Here is a 22,141-nt window from a genome sequence, read left to right as displayed (position 1 = left end):
TGGGGTGGTCTGAAATGCAATTCCTTTTGCTTTCTGGGCTGACTCTCCAGCAAGACTTTAGGGAGCACTTGCTTTTCAGTGTGATTATATTGTCAGTGTCTCCAACTTCAGCTGTCTCTCCCCTGACCCCCAATTTTCACACACAAATGCTCACACACACAAACACACATTCATGCATATGCACACACATAAAACATGTAGGCCCAGGATTCCAAAGATTTTCCAAATGTATTCACAGATAGAAACAAAGCACTGTTTATAATGGGTCTTTAAAAAAAAATTGCCACAATAGAAAATAAAGAAGAGAAGAGAAGGGAGGACTGAAAAGCCCCCATGAGACCAGTCTTCACATGCTTGCTGCTTTAGGGTTCTGAGTTGTTGGCAGCATCGCCGGAAAATGATGAATGATCCAAGATTACGTGTTGTGGCTACCCATGGAATTTGCTCTCTAGAAGTATATCCAATCCTGGCCTGTTTTCTGATGGTAACTTTGGGCAGGACAGTGTTGCAATGGGCCATGCAGGTCCCATTTGAATAATATAAGATCAAAATCGTGTTGTTGCTTTGTCTCAACATACAGTCTCTAAGTTGAGGCTAAATGATAGTGGCACAACTCTGCTTTGCACTGAGCTAGGAAAGAATTTTGCATGATTTTCTCAAGGATGATAGAAAAGTGCAAAATATGTCAGGATACAAATACCTCACCTAAGACTGGGTGCACAGGGTTAAGACAGAGTCTATGGAGAAATCAGAAAAATAATTGATTTGGGAAAATCTCAAGCAGGTAGGAGTAAAAATCGCAAGCAAAGTTTTTAAATAGTTATTGCCAGCTATAGAAATAGGTGAACTATAAATTCTTCTGAATGTAGGTTTCCTAAAACAGCAGAGATAAAAATATTTCTAAAATCCTTATACAGAGAAAGTCACTCAAATGAATACTTCTTAAGGGAGTCGATGCATTCAGAGGAAGCATTTGCTGACTAAAAGCCACATAATACACAGAGGTTGCATCCTGACAGGATACTTGTTAAGAGAATCCATTTGCGGCTCCAATATTCGGGGTCAGTAATTTCTCAGAAAAAGGTTAATGGAAACAAAACAGAATTCAGCGCACATTTTCTCAACCAGTGTGCAGAAATATAGGCAAAAATACACCCTTAGCATATCCTCAGGCTATAAAATGCAAAATTACTGCAACATTCTTTTTGATAGAGTTTGCAATCAATGCAATGGAGAACAAAGGGAGGTTAGATGGTGTGGGTGTGGGGAAGGTGCACATTTGTGTGTGTGGTTGGGCAGATGAACTCAATGACCTCTGCCACTTCCAGCCTGAATTTGCAATGATTCCATGTTTGAAGGCAAAGAATATGGATGTGAATAAACCAAGTGGTGGCTGGATAGAGCTGGAGAAATGTTCTCAGATAAACCTCCAGCCCCAGAAGCGGCTATGAGAAATTTACACGTGTGTCACTGACTCGCCAGAATTAGAGAAAATTGATCAAGAATGAAGCCATAAAATGTGATGGCTGTGGTCAGACCTTCCTTCTTGTAAAAAGAGGAAAACTCGATCTGGGCAGCAGTATTCTAGAAAGGTTGAGACAGTGGGAGCCTGGGTTTGGGTTTCAGGGTCTAGGGCAGCCATGTTCTCTGGAACATCAGAGACAGTGAGGATCCCAACAAAGCATGCAAAGGACTAAGCAAGAAAAGATGACAAGAGAGAGCCTAAATTCACCAACAAGACAAAGGAGCCATGGAGGTCTGGAACAGGAAGAAGGAGTGAACATGAGGCTGAAGAGAATCCTACTAGAGGGGGATGGCAAGGTGAGCCCAGTTTAAATGACTCGAAAAATACCCCATGTATGTAAGAGACCACACAGATATCCAAGAGTAGCCAGAGGAGGTATCATGTGTCCTTCATCCAAGGGTAGTAGGTGGTTCAGGCTGGTCATGGACGGCTTTCGTCAAGGCTTCACAACCTGCAAAGCTCAGGCTAAGTGTTCTGCATGCAACATGTTATTTAATCTTCACAGCAACCTTCCATCTTTATCAAATCCTCAGTTAGAAAAATAGTATTTATGGAGAATTGATGGATTCTAAATTGTATCCTTCAATTAAATTAGACAATCAGAAAGCTACACTCCAAGAAAGTGTTTTGGGATGCATAATGCTCACTCTGCCCGCTCCATCTTAAACTCTTCTGACAGAATAGCATTGCGGTGTTACCTATCAGCTGACACTGCAGGAAGCAGTCATGTGAAAAGTATCATTGTGTGTAATGTAAGGAAATTACTTATCACCTTACACAATATCTCCTTCATAAGTTCCTAAAGGATATAATTCCTAGTCTTCATACTATATGGTACCTTTCCTAACACCTGGCTTGTTTTTCTGTTATGGACATTGGGTTATGCAACTGGTCCTGTTTCTCTATTTGCATTGACTGCTGGGAAGCTCCAGGCCAGATTTGTACTCCAACTTCATCCCATTCTTTTTTCTCTACTGTTTTAAATTTAAGCATGTTTTACCTTTTTTATCTTATAAAGTTTTGTACATTATTTAAAACACTTTTTGTACAGGCCATGTATAAATACAGAGATAAATACAAATGTACATTATCTAAAAGTGCTATGGCCAAATTTCAAAAACAGTACAGGCAGTAAGAGTTTCATGTACACTTAATTGAAATTAGTGAAATTCTTGTCCCTTGTTAACATTATGTCTTGTTAAAATTTATAAGTAACCCAGTTTTCCTGTTTCACATTTTTATTAAGGAAATTCATTTTCAGCTTGCCAGAAACCTGAATTTCTTTATTCCTCATAAGAGAAGGCAAGCCTTCTGATTTATGTGGAACAACTTCTCCATCTATTGGCACAATTTAATATTGCAAATAATAAATATCTTGAAATCAAATGTTTTCTTGTTACTCTATGGAGAAGTTTTTCCCCCATTAAGCCTCTCAAAAAGTTTCCACTGTAATAATTAAATATATCTCCCTTGCATTAATCCCTTTGCCTTCAGGATTTAATAAACTTATAGATATTAAATTCGTGCATATCACCAGGAAGTTTCCAGAAGCTTCCCGGATCACCATCTCCACCTCCCAAGGGAAGCCAGGCCAAATTTTCCAAAATAAGATATAAAGTATGAAGCCATACTGCGCAAAGATTTAATCTAAAACAGCTTAGAATATGATAATCATTTTAAATCATGTTTAAGGGCTGAGTGAAGTATTAGAAACACCAACATTTCAATCCTCACTTTGGAATAGCTTACAAGTAACAAAACATATGAGTATACAAAGGGCCAGTCAATTTTATAAGTATGTATTCAACTAATACTGAAAATTGAGACTGAACCAGTCTTGCCATTCCTCACCCAACAACAAATCTCTACCTTCGAGGAACTAATTCTCTTCCTCTGACAACGTAATCCTACCTTCTCTTAAACAAAACACATCATCCTTGAAATCTCTGAAACCATAAAATGTTTTCAAAATCCCCATGATGTTCCAATTTCTATATGACTTTACACATCCATAGTAAATTCACTAATATGTACACCTCTTGTGTTATTACCCTGACCTGCACTTAAAACCCAACTCAAGTTACCTTTACCTTCATGACCTCATGTGTAAATGAAAATAACAGTAATTCTTTTGTAGGATTGTGGTGAGGATTAAATAAGGTAATATTTTTTAAAATACCTAGCACTTTGTAGACAATAAATGGCAGATTTTTAATAGTAATTGTAGTTGTAAAAAGAAGAAAAGGCTTTGTCATACTTCCCCATAAGTACCTTGAACTCTCAGTCCTTTTCATATGGAACGTCTGGCCTGAAGAAAACAATTGAAGACGACCTGAAAGCAGGGAGGTTCACAAATAGCAAGAAATAATAAGGATCTTGATGAAGACTATGAAGCTTCCAACAGGAAGAGGAAGCAAATTTTAAGAAGCAGATCCCCTGTTCCTCCTCCAGTCTCCCAGGCAAAGGAAATTTCGGGCCCCCAATCACTATGCAAAAAGGAAAAAATTAAGATGGAAGCTGAGCCATGCAAGAAACAGCCTTTTCCTTCTATTGCTAAGAAAATAGCTAACAAATGAAAGGCCAGATATCTCCACAGAGAGCTACACTAGGTACACCTTTTATGTAAAGTACCAATTTACTGAGATGAATACATCACTGACTGTTTTCCTACCTGCTCCTTTTCTCCTGCAATGCATGGATTATGCCATGTGACCATACCCTCCCTCTTTCGCCTCCACTTTTCCCCTTTAAATACTGAAACCTTCAAAATATCTTTGCAGAAAGACACAGACCACAGGCTGTCTCTGTGATTGTGTGTTCCATTCTTCCAGGCATGTTCTTAACCTTGGTAAAATAAACTTCTAAGTTGATTGAAACCTGTCTCAGAGACTGGTTTACAAGTGCGCATAGCACATCTGCAGGCAGGCATACATTTCTCAGGCATACTCGCTGAGATAGCTCCTTCCTTTCTCCCCCCGTTACTGACTGAATCTCATTTATGGCACTAACAGCAAAGCTGAAAGCCCCAGAAAAGATCTGGTTCACCCATTCCAGATAGGCTGCTGGAAAGTCGTTTGAGGAAGAAAAATGGGTGCCTTCCATGTTTCATGGGAACCCAATACTTTTTCTATCAAGGCAGCTGCAAAAGGATTAACATAGGAGGTCCTATTCCCTTTCCTAATTCATCCATTGAAAGCCACTGCTGGCCTGGATTTTCATTTTCAATCCATCATGAATCTGCAGATGAATCTGCAGCTATCCCAGGGCAATCTGACAGTCCAGCCAGCAGCTGAGGCTGGATGGCAAGTTCCTATCCTCTGAGCACACATTGCTAACGTGTGATCCGAGAAGACCCAGGAGAAGTCAACAGGGCCAACTGCCAGCAGGGCTGGTCCTTGGTGTAGAGGGACAAGCTGAACTGGCCTTAAGTAATGAGGCAGACAGCTTCCCAGTTTGGGGGGATGTCACGCACCTTGGCCTGTTGCTCCTATACCCTCGGAATAGCTCTCACACCTTCTCCTTCATGTTGGACATTCCTTTTACAAAAACAGAAATCTCAAAGACAGATAAAGTTAAGAAGATTAATCTCAGGTTAATCTCAAGGAGAGAAAAGGTATGCAAATACACCTCTGGGTGAGAAACACAGTAACTTAAATTTACCCTCGAATGGAAATGGCTGGTAACTATATATTAACCAACATTTTTTGAGCCCTTTCTGTGTACCTGCTGCTGTTCTAAGATTTTTATGCGTATAATCTCATTTAAACTCTATAGCAAACCAAAAGTAACTAAATATTCTTTTTCTTTGCATTTTTAGAGGAAAAAACTAAGCACAGAGAGATAAATAACTTGCCCACAGTCACACAGCTGAGGACCAGTAGAATCAGGATCTAAATGCAGTGTCTGACCTAGAACATGGGCATGTATCCACCACCTTATATTGCTTCTCTATGCAACCTGATGCCAGTTACTTGCTTAAAAGTAGGCTTCCGTAGCAGGAAGAGTTTCAAATGCAAAAAATGAGAGGGAGAACGACAGTGACAGAGAGGTTGGAGGAGTTAAGGCTTCTCCAAGCTTCATCTCACTTTATAATTCTACCTTGGGGCAGCCCAGGACATAATGACCAATGTTCTGGGCAAACTTCAGAGTGCGCCTACTTCCTTTTTAAGTCTCTGTTGAAACATCAAAGAATTCCTGCTGTGCTGCTTTATTGAAAGTAGATCTCAACTTAGTTATCTAGTGGACCCCCCAGCTTGAGTCTTCAGTCAAGTGAGCTTCTTGTAAGGTCTCAATCACCAGTGTTGTTTTTATTTTCGTCTCAGATCTATCAAGAATTCTCGACATGTTGGACGGCATTTAGACATGTAGGAAGGCAATATGGCTTCCCAGAAATGAAGCATGATTCTGAGGCTATGTTTAAACATATCAAGTGGAGAATTGGGACATTTGTCCTAATACGTTTAGCTAAGTCATGATTTTCCTTCCGATATGCAGACTGAAACAGCAGCTGATTTGCTACTTGAATGCTTTGCATTCTCTGCTTCATTTTGCATGGACAGGGGTATTGGGCTGTTCTTCAGTATTGATTGACAGCCAGTTTGGCAAATGTGGTATGGTGGTTAACAGCATTGGTTCTAGAGCCAAACTGTGTGCTTTTCAGTTGTAGGTCCACCACTTCTTAGTTTGACTTTTGGTAAAATAACTCTTTCTGCCTCAATTTACACTATGTGAAAGGAAATAATAATGGTACATGCTCCATGGGTTGTTATAAAATTCTTATAAAGCCTACAAAATCATATCTGGCATGCAATTATTGCTGAATAAAGTTAGCCTTCATTATTTTGCATCTTACTGTGTGTGCATAAAAACTATAGTAGATATGTATCATACACACATATATAAATCATGCATCACGACTTAGCCAAATTTATTAGGGCAAATGTTTCAATTCTCCTCCTGATATATTTAAACACAGCCTCAGAATCACACTTCATTTCTGAGAAGTCATACTTTCTTCCTATGTGTCTAAATAATATCCAACACTCAGAATTCTTGATAGATCTTGACAGAACTCAGATTTAGATGCCAGTTCTATTCAGAATCAAACTACATATGCCTTTCACATTGTCACATTTAATTCATGGTTAAGAGCTTTTGAGAGTAACGTCAAAGGTACGTGACATCCTAAATCATAACTTTATCAAGGTTTGAGTTTAAATCGTGCTCATTATGAAGCCAGAATGGGTGAGTAATTCACATAACAAGTGTGTGAGCCTGGTTAACTTCCCCATGTCTGCATTTCAAATCAGTTTTGGTAATCTTACATATTATATAATTTTATTTAATCTTCAAACTAATTTCATTATTTCTTTTCTTTACAAATGAGCCAATTATGCACTATAACAGTGGTGTTAATTAAGGCTTTCTCAGTTACAGGTAACAGAACCACAATCAAATTAGTTTAAGCAAAAGTGGGCACTTACCATGTAACTGGGAAAGATAGTAGATTGGTACACCTTCAGGTACAGCTAGATTCAGGTGCCCAAACAGTGTTCTCAGAGTTCTGTCTCTTCCTTTTGTGTTGTTGCCTCTCTTTGTGTATTCATTTCATTCCAAGGTAGATCTTCAAGGAGAGGAATTTATGAGGTCCACAGACTGATAGATTGAGATTTAAAAAGAAGACTAACCCTTTTCTTCTCCAAATGTTCATGTATATGTGGCAGTACAGGGTATCATGATTGGCTTAGTCTGAGCCATGTGCTGGCCCCATAGAAATAATTATATCCATTAGGATCATGTTTTCTGTGAATGCCAGACATTCAAAATGATAGCGACTTAAAGTAGAAGTTTATTTCTCTAACACAGATAAGCAGCCCAAGACTGGTGTGGCAGCCTGGCTTGGTGCAGTCCTCAGAAATCCAGATACTTTCTTTTTTTTTAATCTGCTTTTCCCAAGGTCACCACGTGGCCCCATTTGGCAGCTCTCACTCTGGCCATTATGTCCCCTTATCAGTCATTAGGATAGAAGAAGGGACTACAGGTGTGCACCAAGACTCCTTTAGGAAAGGTTCCCAGAAGCTCACATGCAACATTCCTTCTTCCATTCCACTGGCCTGAATTTGATCACACTACCTCACTGTATCAGTCTGCTTTCACGCTGCTATAAAGAACTACCTAAGACTGGGTAATTTATAAAGGAAAGAGGTTTAATTGACTAGCAATTCTGCAAGGCTGGGGAAGGCTCAGGAAACTTACAATCATAGTGGAAAGCAAAGGGGAAGCAAGGCACATCTTACATGGTAGCAAGACTTGAAAAGTGAGAGAACAAGGAGGTGTGCCACACTTTAAAACCATCAGCTCTTATGAGAACTCACTTACTATCACAAGAACAGCATGGGGGAAGCCACCCCCATGATCCAATAACCTCTCACCAGTTCCCTCCCTCCACACATGGAGATTACAATTCAAGATGAGATTTGGGTGGGGACACAGAGACAAACCATATCACCCATCTACCTGCAAAGGAAGCAGGAGAAGGTAAACTAGACTCTGAGTGGCCATTTGACCAGTTGGAGTTTGGGGATTCTATTACTGAGAAAAGAAGAATGGATGTTGGTGACTATTTTTGTTGGGGGCTGATATCTGAACATCTCCTCTGCCTCCTGCTCTCTTCTCATACCTTTCTTATGACCCCATTTTTCTATTCTCCTTTTATTCTCTTGACCAGATAGGATCTTTAAATGTTTTTAATGATTTTCATTGAGCTGGTGAGCCACACATGGGTCAATTTGTCCTAAATTTGTCTAGGCCCTAAGGGATGCTGTGACCCAGATGAGGCCCACGTCTCAATCCATTCTGGGATTCCAGGACAAGTCCTTGGTAAAATTGTGGAAGGCAAAGAGAGATGGGTCTTGTCTTTACTCTGATATCACTGTTAGCTGCAACTCTTACACACACACACACACACACACACACACACACACACACACACACACACACACATCCTGTTAGGCTGCCTTACCCATATCAAATCTTTCCTATCATATTTTTTCACATCAGTACTCATTAGAGGTCACTGGCACCTGACTCCATTATCTCCCATCCCCCATTCATTAGGGTTTTCAAGTCTGCTAAATGACACTCACAGCTACAGGATAACTATAAATCTTTTCAAACTTTTCTTTGCTTAGAGACTTTTGAAAAACATATTTATATTAAAATTGGCACAAGAAAGATGTTTTAGCCATATTTATAAACATATAGAAATTTGAGTAGGTGACAAATCATCCATAAACCTGATATCCCTAATAAGGGAAACCAAGTAAAAAAGACCTTTACATAGTGTTCAATATAGATTTGCCTATATTTTATAGCACCTTCCAAACCTCTAATCTTATTAAGGTTTTCTGTAGTCAAACAAGAATAAAAGATTCTGCTATTAAGTGGTTCTGTGACCTGCCTAAGGCACTTAGCCTCTCCAGAATTGCCTCAGTTTACCCAAATACAAGAGGTGGACTTCAGAATCTCTAAAAATTTCATCAAGCCATAAAACAGATGATATAATGCATGAGAAAGGAAGAGCTCAAGAAGGGAAGGTGTGAGATCATCTGTAATTTGCTTGTAAATGCCTCCATATAGGTATTACACTATATACAGCCTGCAGGGGGACTATAATCCACACCCTGGGGGAGGTTAAATAGTATGCAAAGTATTCTGAAAAGGAATACACACTCCAATAGCAGTTAGTTAGTATTTGAAAGATCCTAATCAAAAGTCTCTACTGGAGAAATATCTGTTGCAAAACTTTAAATATTTCTATAGCAAGCTATACCAGAGGGTTTGTTATTAGTATAAATTTCCTTTGCACATTCTTAGATCTCACCCTAGATCTACTGACCCAGTTTCTACAGAGGACAGGAAGATGTCAAGGTGGGAAGCCCTCCACATGCCATCACATGCGTGGTCTGGGAACATCTGCATGAGGGAATCTCCCTGGTCCTCTTGGGTTGTGGTGACTTACGGAAGCTCTTGGGAGGGACCTGGAGGCTCTACTGAAAGTGGAGGTTTGTAAAGTGTGGGGCCCTGTAATCTGTTTTAATCAGTCCTCCCTGGGATACAGATGCACCTCAAGTTTGAGAGGTATTGCCCTCAGGGGTGCTGTTTTCACTTGCTACAAATTGTTCTCATACCTTTGCATTAAAGAAACTCTTGTTAATCTCTCATTTTGTTTCCAGTGCATTTTAACTCTACAAAATTGTCATAAAGTCTCTACTTAGGAAACCTTATAACTTAAAGGATCACTCAGAATCCCTAAAATATTTTTGTTTATTAAATTTCCTGAGCTGACTCATTGCTGATTGGGTATAGAAACTTTAGCTTTTTTTTTTTTTTTTTTTTTTTCACTTGATCTATCTTGGAACTTCCTTGCCCCAGCTAGATTTTATCTCCTTAGGAACTATGGAAAGAAAGCATATCTAAAAATACTTCTTTAAAGTTCTCTGATACCTTCTGTTTGTTAATATGATAATGTTTTACATAAATAGCTATAAAATATACTATTAAACTTAAAAGATCTGGGAAAGAGCTTTTGAACACCCCCAACCTTCAACACACACATGCACACCCACACGTACATACAATACCAGATACAAAGAAGGTGCTAATTCAATATTTATTAAATTTATTAAAGGCCTTCTCTTAGAATCTCAGAGGAAAGCAAATGCTGTGAAGCCTGGCTGCCTAGAAGTACCTTTATTTGAAATCTTTAACAGGATCTTAAAAGAGTAATGACACTACTGTGTCTAATGAAAAATGAGTATTTGATTCTAACATATTCAACATAAGAATTTCATCATATATATTTGATCTGCAATATAAATGAGTTTCTATATCTTATTCATTCATTTATTGTTTTATTCATTCAACCATTGTTGAGTGCCCACAACGTGCCAGCCGTGCATCTAGGCACGTGGCCAGCATGGTCAATAACAACATGTGCCTGCCATCATGGGGCTTACAGTCTATAGGAAAGACAGTCAATCAAACAAGTGGTTTACAATGAAGTATGATGAGTGTTGTCACAGGACACACTAGATACATTAGGAGCACATAGCAGAGTAACAGAATTATGTGGGGCAGAAAGATGACAAGGGTCACACATGGGGCTGGAGGCCTTAGACCTTGGAGGTCCTATCCAAAGCAAGGCTGATAAAAAAGCTGCCCCAAACTGCACTGACCATTGGAAGGTAAGGCCTGCATGGAGGAGGTGCTGCTGTGGTCTGGCCAATGCCAGCAGGCAGGTCACTTCCTTGGCCTTTGGGAAAGGATGGCGATGATGGAGAAGGTCAAGAAGATCACACCAGCCGTGCCTCTGATCACCATGCCCAGGACGCTGCCGTGCACCTGCATGGCCTGACAGCGCTCCCCTGTTTAGAAGAAAGCATGTCCAGAGATGCATCTGAGGGAAAAGGACATGAAGGGAGTGTGGGAACTTGCAGGCCTCAGGTGCCTCCTAGCAACACTCATCTCCACAGCAATAAAAATGGCAAACGCTCACTGAGCAGGTCCACGTGGTGCCTGGTCCCATTTCAAGTGCTGTATATGAACCAACTAATTTAACCCTGCAACAACTTTTGAGGTGGAGGCTATTACTTGGCCATTCTCATCATCTTCATCTTACAGGAAGGTTAAATAATTTGCTCAAGGTCACATTGTTAGTAAGCATTTCACACTTGAAATCTAATCCCAAGAGGTATGCCTCCAGATTCAGGCTTCTCAGCCACCTAGGATTCAGGAGGAAGGTCTGAGACACTTAAAGGAATACATTGCCTGACACTGGCTAAGAATATAAGCTACAAAGGAAATTCCCCAGATACAGTCCGACTTAGAGCATCAGTGGTAGCTTGCAAACATCTAAATAATATTAAATAAAATGTTACTGTAAGGTTAGTGTGTACTGTCACTATCTCACAAGGTTGCCCTGAAGTTCACCTGAGATAATGAGGACACTGTACCTATCAAGGTATTTGACACAGAGTAAGCACATAATGGCCAGCCCTTAGTTTTGTTTCTTAATGTTATCTGGTATAAAGACCAATTAATCTCATGACCAAGACATATAACTTGTAGTGTCTCATCCATACCTTTGTAACAATTCCAGCCTTCGTTTCAAACATTCCCACTAGAAGGTCTACTCAGCAGAATTCTACAAGGCAGAGTGAAACAATCAGAAGTCAGCATTTTCTGGCTGGGCACGGTGGCACACGCCTGTAATCCCAGCACTTTGGGAGGCCAGGTGGATCACCTGAGGTCAGGAGTTTGAGACCAGCCTGGCCAATGTAGCCTCAGCTGCTGCAGAAAACTGCAAAACTGCAAGTTGCACACGGGCAGAGATGACGGAGCAACCCCCGACCCTCCGCACCACTCACCCTACCTGCACACCTGCCACGCGGACCCTGGGGCGGGTGCCTGGGCGCCCAAGTCAGGCAGTCCGCACAGCAGTGGCACCAGGGTGAAAACCTGCTGCTCAGTACCATCCCGGTTACCAGAAGAGCCACCCCCGGCGGCCCTTGCATTCTTGGAGGAGGCCAAGTCAGAGCAACCCCTCAAGTCGGCGGGCGATGCACTTGACCCTGAGGACATCAGGTACCAGGCCCGCCAGCTCACGCCGGCATCGGAGCCGCACCTGCAGTCTAGACGTGGTGCACTGGCAGCAAGTGACTGGACACTCCAGACCAGGCCCGCCCCGCAGTAGCGTGGATCCTGAGGCCAGACCCCCAGGCGGCAAAATCAGGCAACCGGCCCCGCCAGCAGCCGCTGTTTCATCTGTGTGGATACAGAGTGCCCAGCGCCAGGGCCCAGGATCCAGACAGCGGTCCAAGAGGGGCGGACCTTGAGGCCAGGTGGGCTGTGCGCTCTGCGGCCCTGAGGCCATCCAAGGGAAGCTCCGCCATCCTGCGCCAGTGCCAGATCTGCAGCTGCAAACCGCGCGTGTGGCACTGGCAGCAGTGAGGGCGGGTGGGGGAAGGAGCAGCCCCTGACTTTGCCTCCATGCCTCTCCAGCTACCTGACACTAGCCACACAGACTCCAGGGCCAGAGCCTCAGCGTTCAGCCAGACAATCCGCGAAGCCACTCAGGTGGCCGCGGAGTGCCCTTGCCAGCACCCTATCTCCCTTCCGAGGAGGAGCCGGGCGGGCTGCAAGGCCAGACAGGCCCTCCTTCTCAGGCCGGGCTGGCTGCGCGCCTGCGATCCTGGGGCCGCCCGGGCGATCCCAGGAGAACCGGCGAGCCCATCGGCGCCCGCTCAGAGCTGCAGCCCCACCTGCTGGCGCGCGCCGCCAGGGAGCGTCTTCCGGGAGCCCGGCAGCAACCGCGGTGCAGGCGCGCGCCCAACGGCTTTGCGAGGCTCACTCGGTCTGAGAGGTCGGAGGCTGCTAGTGTCGCTGCTGAAGGCTGTGGTGGACCGGGCTGGATCGCGGATTGTGGAGATCATAGATTTGAAATAGGGGATTTGGGGTTGGATCGGGGCTTTGGGGTTGGATAGGGGATTTGGGGCTGGGTCGGCCGGGGTCGGGGAGGGGGGTGGTGAAAAGGTGACAGGGAGCTGCCCCCGCTCAGGAGCCGGTGGTTGGGGGTCTGAGAAGAAGTCACCACTATGAAGTTATTAGGCTTCGGGAGCCGCAGGGGCCAGAGGGCCCAGGGCTCCATAGACCACGTCTACACGGGTTCCGGATACCGAATCCGGGACTCCGAACTGCAGAAGATCCACAGGGCAGCTGTCAAAGGCGACGCCGCGGAGGTGGAGCGCTGCCTGGCGCGCAGGAGCGGAGACCTGGACGCCCTGGACAAGCAGCACAGGTAGCGGGGGCTCAGCCCGGGGTGGGAGGGGGCCCCCAGGCCCGGCTTCCCCGCAGACCCTGGGACCGGGCCTTGCAGGGCGCCGGGCACCCTCGGAGCGGCGGAGCCAAACGGACTGTCAGCTGTTTTCCATCCCTCATAATTCCCTGGCTGGAGCAGTTGGAGAATTTGAGGGATTTAACTCACAAAGTTAAGCATATACAGCGTTGTTATTTTTAACGTACACATTTAAAACATGATTTATATACATTATAGGAGGTGCCTAATGAGAGAACTTGTTCCCCTATCAAAAATACCGTGAGTTATTTCAGTGGGCGAAAAGTTCTCAGATAAGAGAGCTTACTTGAAAAATATTTACTATATTATATATATATTTTTTTCAGATGAAAAGTATGTTTTCATTTTATAGGGAATTCATTATATTCTTTTTTTTTTTTTTTTTTTTGAGTCGGAGTCTCGCTTCTTTGCCCAGGCTGGTGTCCAATGGCACAATCTTGGCTCACTGCAACCTCTGCCTGCCGGGTTCAAGCAATTTTCCTACCTCAGCCCCCCAAGTAGCTGGGATTGCAGGCAGGTGCCAGCATGCCTGGCTAATTTTTGTATATTTAGTTTCACCACATTGGCCAGGCTGGTCTCGAACTCCTGACCTCAAGTCATCTGCCCGCCTCCACCTCCCAAAGCGCTGGGATTACAGGTGTGAGCCACCGCGCCTGGCCTATGTTGTTTATTATATATCATAAGATATATATATATTACTGATATGTATACATATATAACAGATATAATATGTTATATATATCAGTTATATATACACATTAGATGAAAAGTACATCTTCATTTTACAGGGAATTCTTTCAAATCAAATCATCAAACACTCTAAAAGTGGGCAAAGTACCTTTTTCCAGATCTACAAGTTACTTATATACATAGGAAAAAATCCTTCGCATTTCTGGTATAAGAATTTAAAAGAGGAATGAAACAGTTTTCTATCCACAATATTTGTGAGGATGTTTTATACTGCTGCTTAAAGTTTAAGTTGCTGATTACTTTTCAAAGTACTCATTTGAAAATGGTAAGTACTACATTTAAAGAATGTGTATGCCCTTTACCCACCAATTCCATTATACTAAAATACCCTTAGGAAATAAAGATACATGCACTTTATTTTTCACAGTACTTACTTTAAAAAGAACCCATAGAGTGGATCCTATAAATAAATTTCAGTTGCATCCATAGGATGGAATAATATGTGACCACTGGAGGTGGCAATAGATACAGAAGTACGTTGATGTGCAAAGATGTATTTTGTTATAGCTAGCAAGGAAAAAAATTAGTTAAATTATACATACACAAACATACTATGGTCTTGTTTTAGCAAAAATATGTACAAAATATAAAATTTGTAATTTCTGAGCATTTGTATTTTAAGTAAAGTTTTTTTCCTTTTTCTTATCTGTGATTGCTGCAGTGAGAACAAAACTTCTAGTAAAAGTTTATTATTAGTGGAATAATCCTTGGGAAGAGAGGAATATGAATCTTGCGCTGATGAAAATAATTTCTCACTTTCTATTTTTTATCATTATTGTGTGTGTTGTTATCTTCTTTGAGCTTTTAGCCTCTTCAGAAGTAAAAAGGGAATGTTTTTATCTGTTTCCAGATTTTATTATCTATATATTTTATTATGTGCATATGTTTTTCTTATATACTCAATCCATTTATGCAGATAGATTAATCATTTCATTTTAATTGTATTCTTTAAAAATAAAATAACACATATAAATAATTACTATTGCAAAAATATTGCTTTATAGGAGTTTATTTAAAAATATTGAACTCCCCAACTGTATTTATCCATTCTTTCATTCCATTTATGGATCAAGCATAACCTGAGTACCTGCTATGTAGCAGACATATTCTACCATCTCTCAGGACCCGTCCATCCTTAAACACTTCATGTTTACCTGCCCCGCCTGCACAAGCTGAGAGATTTAAAATAGGAATATTGGGACTTAATCTCCTTGAAACTTTATCTCCCACCTTTCAAACAAAAGTATTTCTGAAGTTAGAAAATAGTAGAAGATAACCTTTAACTGCTCTTTCGAAAGTTTATCAGTCTTAAATACTAATATTAATCATTGGAAAGTCTTATTTGCATATATTCTCTAAGTATAAATATAGAATACAATGAGCCATATGTATTCATTTGAATCATGAGTTTCCTTTGGCTTCAAGTTGTTTGAAAATCAAAGAATTAATTTGTTTAAAAAATGCATTATTATTATTTCAGTGCTCTTTCCCCATAGTACCTTTAAGAACTAAAATGTATTTAAGTTTCAGTTACATGCCTAGAACTGCCCTAGACCTGCTGAGTATACCATATTCTACTTAATGTAAGGTCTCATGGATTGCGTGATGCCCCGCTATTTTATATATCAATAAGATAATTTTTAAAATGCTACCAATTATAGTTATAACAAATCATGAATTATAAGTGGCATTCCAATGTCAGAGGTGTTAAAATGTGACCTACTCGTTAAGTCATCCTGCAAAGTAGGTATAATTGTATCATTCTACCTAATTAAAATGGTTTTGTTAAGTAGTAGTAATAGTAATAATTATAATATCTGGCTGGGTGCAGTGGCTCACACCTGTAATCCCAGAACTTTGGGAGGCTGAGGTGAGAGGATTGCTTGATGCCAGGAGTTTGAGACCAGCCTGGGCAACAAAGTGAGATTCTTACTCTACAAAAATTTTTAAATAAATAGCTGGGCATGCTGGTGCTCATCTGTAGTCCCAGCTACTCAGGAGGCTGGGGATGGAGGATCATTTGACCTAGGAGTTCCAGGTATAGTTACACCATTGCACTCCAGCCTGGGCAAAAGAGTGAGACTTTGTCTCAAAAAACAAAAATCTTACAATTATTGAGTTGTCGTAGGAACTGTTCTACATACTTTACATAGCTTCTCATTTAAGCATCACGATGGTGTTCTATGAGATAGCTACTATTGTCATCTTTATTAATGAGGAAGTTGAGGCACAGAAAGGCTAAGCAATAGTTGGTAAGTGTAAAGGCTTAAAGTAGGACTGAAGCCCTAGTTGAACCGAATCCAAAGACTGAGCTCTTTCTACTCAAATAGGCTGCTGTTTTCATTAAGGCAGTGAGCAATAAGAGCTAGTAAGTATTGTACTTTCTTCAAAAAAATTATTTGTTTTGAAGGCAGAGGAAAAACATGCTATTCAATTTTTACAATTACATGAATGATTGTATGTTTTGAGATATTGTACTACAGTTTCTTAAAAAATCCCCTTACTCTCATAGAACTGCTCTACACTTGGCCTGTGCCAGTGGCCGTGTGCAAGTGGTCACTCTCCTGGTTAGCAGAAAATGCCAGATTGATATCTGTGACAAAGAAAACAGAACGCCTTTGATACAGGTATATTAGAGCCAACTCTTTCAGCATGACATGGATTTGATTTACATATATAGAATTAAAATAAATTGATCTCATTTACATGTAACTAGTTGGTGAAACCTGTGGAATGTGTATTTTGAATTCTTGGAATTTACAATCTGTTTCTTGGTCTAACACGGACAGGCTGTCCATTGCCAGGAAGAGGCTTGTGCCGTTATTCTGCTGGAACATGGCGCCCATCCAAACCTTAAGGATATCTACGGCAACACTGCTCTCCATTATGCTGTGTATAGTGAGAGCACCTCACTGGCAGAAAAACTGCTTTCCCATGGTGCACATATTGAAGCACTGGACAAGGTATAGGTCAATCAACTTTCTTTCCAAAATATTTGTTTTAACATTGACATAGGTAAGGGTCAATTTTTTATATTTGGAAGCTCAACCATTCCCTGAATGCAAATACAAATTAAGTTATTTTGAAATAACTTAATTGTCTAAGATTTTATTTTAAATATTGATACTTTTAAAGAAGCATTAAAGGGCACAGCTTTATAAAATGCACTTTGGAAAATATTTGTGAATTTGTTAAAGGTAAAACCTTTTCATCTTTTTTTCTACACAGGGTTATTCTTTTTTTTTTTTTTCTTAATTAGTGTAAAACAACACAGGAAAGAAAATATTCCCTGGAAATAGGCTTTATCTTAAAACTCAAACAAAACTAAAGCAACTTACAATAAAGGGACATGTTGCTGCTGCTGCTAATTTTCTGGAAAACTGATGTATCATCTCTTAGTGGCAAGGCTTAAGAGGGAAAAATGGGAGGGGAGAAAGAGAGCAATCAGAAATATGCAGGTCACTTGGATATCAGATAATGAGGGAAAATGCCAGGAAGAGGTTTTTTCTTGTTTTTAAGTTTGTTTTATGTGTTGAGACAAGGTGCTGTATAGCTTTGGGTCTAATAATTTTTGGTTTGAAAAAGAATGAGTTGCAACTTGCCTAGAGATGAATTTTAGGAGGACTCTGAGGAAACCAGATTGGCGGTGAATATGTGGTGACGAAGTGAGAAACACTTCAGCAGCAGGTGGAACAAATTATTAACTGACTTATTGCTCCTGGCAGAAACAGCCACTTAGATAAGAACCTAAAGCCTCCTCTCAAATCTAGAATGTCTTAGTGGGAAGGTGGGAGATGATAAGGAGCTTGTAAATAGCAAAATCAAGTGGGATTTTGAGTTTACTTGTCCCTGTTCTACCCATAGCCAGGAAACTTAACTGGAGTTTTAATAAATGACACTATCTCTTACTCTTTTCTCTTTTTGGCCACATCTCCAGCTGATAAAGGAATTAGCCATGTGGGTGAGAGGTGAGACTGAAGTGATTGTCTGCTGCACTAATTTTCAGAATTGTGCATTACAGTGACCTGAGGACATTTTGTTAAAAATCTACAATTGTAGGCCTTCCCCTGAAGATTTTGATGTAATAGACCTAATAAGGCCTGAACGTGTTTAAAAATGTTTTCTTGAAGCTGGGCACAGTGGTGTATTCCTGTAGTCCCAGCTTGAGCCTAAGAGTTTGAATCCAGCTTGAGCAACATAGTGAGACTCTTGTCTCTAACAACAATAATAGCCAAAAAAAACCCCACAAAAAAACAAAAAACCTTCAAGGTTGGGATACACTCTTGATTAAAAACCCCAGAATAGATAAGTGCAATATATAAATTTCTGTATCTCAAAAATGTAAGAAATTTCTAGAAGAGTTGGCATTTGATAGTTGCCACTTCCTTCAAAGTTCTCCTTTTCAATAATATTAGCCTGACTTATCTGTCTTTCTCTACATCTGTGACTGGGAAGTGAAAGGAAATATCATTGGCAATATGTCTCAGCTTACAGAATAACATGTTTTGCTTCCCACCATGAATCATTCACTACCGTTCAGAGAGTCTTCAGAAATTTGCTTATGAGTAATCTTTCAATAGGTAGAGGCTGACCCTTTCATGATTTCATGTCCCTTTGTCACCACGCAGGTGATTATGTGTCAACAAATGTTCATTACAAGTTGGGCTTTCTCAATTAGAATAGTAGCAAATCCTAAACTATTTTTTTTAGTTGAAGTTTTATTATGAACTACCTCAGTATGTTTGTTAAGTTTATAGAACTTTAGCATACCCAAAATGTCAGTTTTAAACACTGAAATCCATGAAGTTAATAAGAATATAGATAGGAATTCTTTTAATAATTTAGTTTTAGCAGTCTTGTGAACCAATTATCTATTTGGTTAACAATCTGGGAAAATTATATACAAACATTTTAAATGAATACATGTTGGAAACATTCTTGAAGCAGGTATTGTGAGTATTTTTAGCAATTTTTATTATATATGAGAGCCTGATTTTTTGGTAGAACATATGATACCAGAGAAAGAAAATATTTTACATGCAAATACTTGGATTATACACAACCATTTAGTAACACATTAATAGCGAATATAAAAAAACAAGGGCTATATTCTAATGTGGTACACAGATTTGTTTGTTTGCCTCTGTAAGTTGAATCAACATGTAAAATTTAGAAGACTCGTGAAGAAATGTGGACTTCAGGCGTATCCTAAAAAATCAAATCTGGTGTCCCCTGAGTTTCTATCATTCTTTGGTCTGCTGTGCAGAAGTTGCCCCTTTATAGAAGGCATGTATTCTCCAGTTTGCTACTGTGCCCACCTTAGTACTTCCCTTACTCAGGCAACCTTCCTTTGTCTTTGTAAGTATCTGAGTTTACAACTCCTATGTTATAGTATATTTTGATAAAAATTTCAAGGTTTTTAAGTCAGCATGTATTTGTTTATAATATATAGTCTGTAGAGTATATAAATCCCTCAGTTATGGAGTTGAATTTGAGAGTTTAGAAGTTTTTAACTCTTTTCTTTATATATACCACAAATAATTCTCTGCCCATAAGAATGCCTAGAAGCCTTTTTAGGTTATTCCTGGTTATAGTTGGATAATTTATGAATATTGCAGACAGTACATCTTTCTCCTCAGTGCTCTTCCTTAAAGATGCAAGTGACTTAATTGGCTTGTATTATGCCAGAAATAATCCATATGGATCAGTATGAGAACTTTTATTGATAAGCCATTATGTTTTTATTTCTGATTTATATTTTGTCTAAAATAAAAAATAATTTTAAGTAGCCATTTAAGTGGAAGCCAGTAAAAATGGATTTAAAAAGTAGAGCTGCACTACGGTCCCGGGATTACCATTGTAATTGAGAATAGTATTTCTTACTGAGTTTTGGTTTTTAAAATATTTGTTCTTAGGTTTTTTAAATCTATCTCTCTTACACAGAATATACTGAGCTTTCTAACAGTAAAGATAAAAATCTCTTCTCTTGTATTAGGGGAAAAACCCATGGACTATTTAATAATAAGGAAAACAAATGCATTTGAAGCCAATCTCTCTTAATTCAAAGCTCATTTCCATGGTGACCCATTTGGAGCAGGAGTGCCTGACATTGGCATCTGGGATCCTGACACCATTGATAGAAGTGAATCAAGCAAGTTTGTACCACCCAGAGGAAACTGCCACCTGTATTGGGAAGCTCTGGCAACTGTATCTCTGAAACTCTTAATTCCTCAAATGTTAATGTTTGCCACAAATAGTATTGTGAAAGGGGGATTAGGTAAAATTAAAGAGATTTCTTGATTATTGGACATAAAATACAGTTTTGTAATACTTCTCAAATACAGATGGTCATGGAGTCTTTCTCTTGGGGTATAATACTTCTGATAAAGCAAATATTCTTTGGAATATAGTTTAAGAAACACTGCTTTAGAGATAGTAATTTAGATCATTAATTAATGTAAAAAACTTAAAATATTTGCTACTGTGTCTTAGGGTTTTAGGCCCTTGCCTCAAGAAGCTCTTGGTTTCAGTGGGAAACAGTGAAATGACTACAATGTACCATGCTAAGTGCTGTGATCAAAGCAAGGATTCTTGGGACTAGTAAATGTTTAAAGTGAGTTTTGGCAATGACCACAGTTAATCCGGGAAGACAGAGGAGGGTTGTTTGCAAGGCAAAGCGCAGCACATCCGAAAGCACAGAGGAGTGAGAATGAAGGGACTGCTTTTCATTTACTTCCTTTGTATATTGTATGTTGAAGTTCAAAGCATCCTAGAGAAGATTTTCAGTTCAGTTGAGAAATATGTAATTTTGTGAATTATTAATTTTTTTCTGCTGTTTTATAGGACAATAATACCCCACTTTTATTCGCTATAATTTGCAAGAAAGAGAAAATGGTGGAATTTTTATTGAAAAAGAAAGCAAGTACACATGCCGTTGATAGGCTGAGACGGTACAGTAGTTCTTTTTTTAAAAATAAAACCTGAGTATTCTAGAGTGGTCACTCAAGTCAGAAATATTAATAAGAAGATTAACATAATTATTGGCATATAATGAAAAATATCACCATGAATAATCAGGTAGACCAGCAAATATTTGGACTGAGTAACATAAAGAATAGTATATAGTAGGATTCATCTTCTCTTATAATATGCAGTGTTTGGTATTTATAATCAGATGTTTTTGGTAGTGTAATCTTTTATTAGCTAAAGGGTTTTGTATTAGTTTTATTAATTTTTTTTTTGAGATGGAGTCTTGCTCTGTTGCCAGGCTGGAGTGCAGTGGTGTGATCTCAGCTCACTGCATTCTCCACCTCCCAGATTCAAGCGATTCTCCTGCCTCGGCCTCCCAAGTAGCTGGGACTACAGGTGCACGCCACCATGCCCAGCTAATTTTTGTATTTTTAGTAGAGATAGGATTTCACCATGTTGGCCAGGATGGTCTCGATCTCTTGACCTCGTGATCTGCTCTCCTTGGCTTCCCAAAGTGCTGGGATTACAGGCATGAGACACTGCACCTGACAAGTTTTATTCATTTTTAAAGTGTGGACTTTTAGTTTATGACTACTAGCATTGTCATTATTATTATTGTTGTTGTTGTTGTTTTCAGCCTGCAGATAACTCTTATCTGACCCCTAGCTGATTTGACTAGGAAAGCAACGGGGAAATCTTCATCTAAATCTTTGCCTACTTTAGATAAGTGACCTCAGCACAGTTTCTTGGCCATCAAAGGACTATAAGTTAGCAACTTGTATTATGTCTTACCCCAGTGGGACAAGAGGCTTCCCTGTTGTCCCTTTCTTTTAGCCTTGGTGACAATTTACAAAGATGAACACTTGAGCACCCTAGATGCTTATAGACCCAAGCTAGTACATGCAAATGGTTATTACATCTATACTGACAGGCGGATATTAAATTGGTAAAGTGTATCAAACTAGCTTTTTAAAAAAGCCTTT

General features: G+C 39.9%; 1 protein-coding gene across 2 annotated transcripts in view; it reads left to right on the top strand.

The window, feature by feature from the left end:
- Positions 1 to 12,780: 12,780 nt before the first annotated feature.
- The window catches only part of LOC101152675 (putative ankyrin repeat domain-containing protein 20A2), a 42,679-nt gene continuing 33,318 nt past the window's right edge, over positions 12,781 to 22,141 (top strand). For both annotated transcript variants that reach the window (XM_055351756.2, XM_031008309.3), the window contains exons 1-4: positions 12,781 to 13,382; positions 16,702 to 16,816; positions 16,979 to 17,152; positions 21,033 to 21,139. In XM_055351756.2, the coding sequence (XP_055207731.1) occupies positions 13,180 to 13,382; positions 16,702 to 16,816; positions 16,979 to 17,152; positions 21,033 to 21,139 (599 nt within the window). In that variant the 5' untranslated portion in view covers positions 12,781 to 13,179. The remainder of the gene's footprint in view (positions 13,383 to 16,701; positions 16,817 to 16,978; positions 17,153 to 21,032; positions 21,140 to 22,141) is intronic.

The sequence above is a fragment of the Gorilla gorilla genome, chromosome 13 (genome assembly GCF_029281585.2).
Source record: "Gorilla gorilla gorilla isolate KB3781 chromosome 13, NHGRI_mGorGor1-v2.1_pri, whole genome shotgun sequence".
NCBI lineage: Eukaryota > Metazoa > Chordata > Mammalia > Primates > Hominidae > Gorilla > Gorilla gorilla.
The sequence above is the reverse complement of the archived record's forward strand: the minus strand, read 5'-3'. Positions and strand labels throughout refer to the sequence as shown.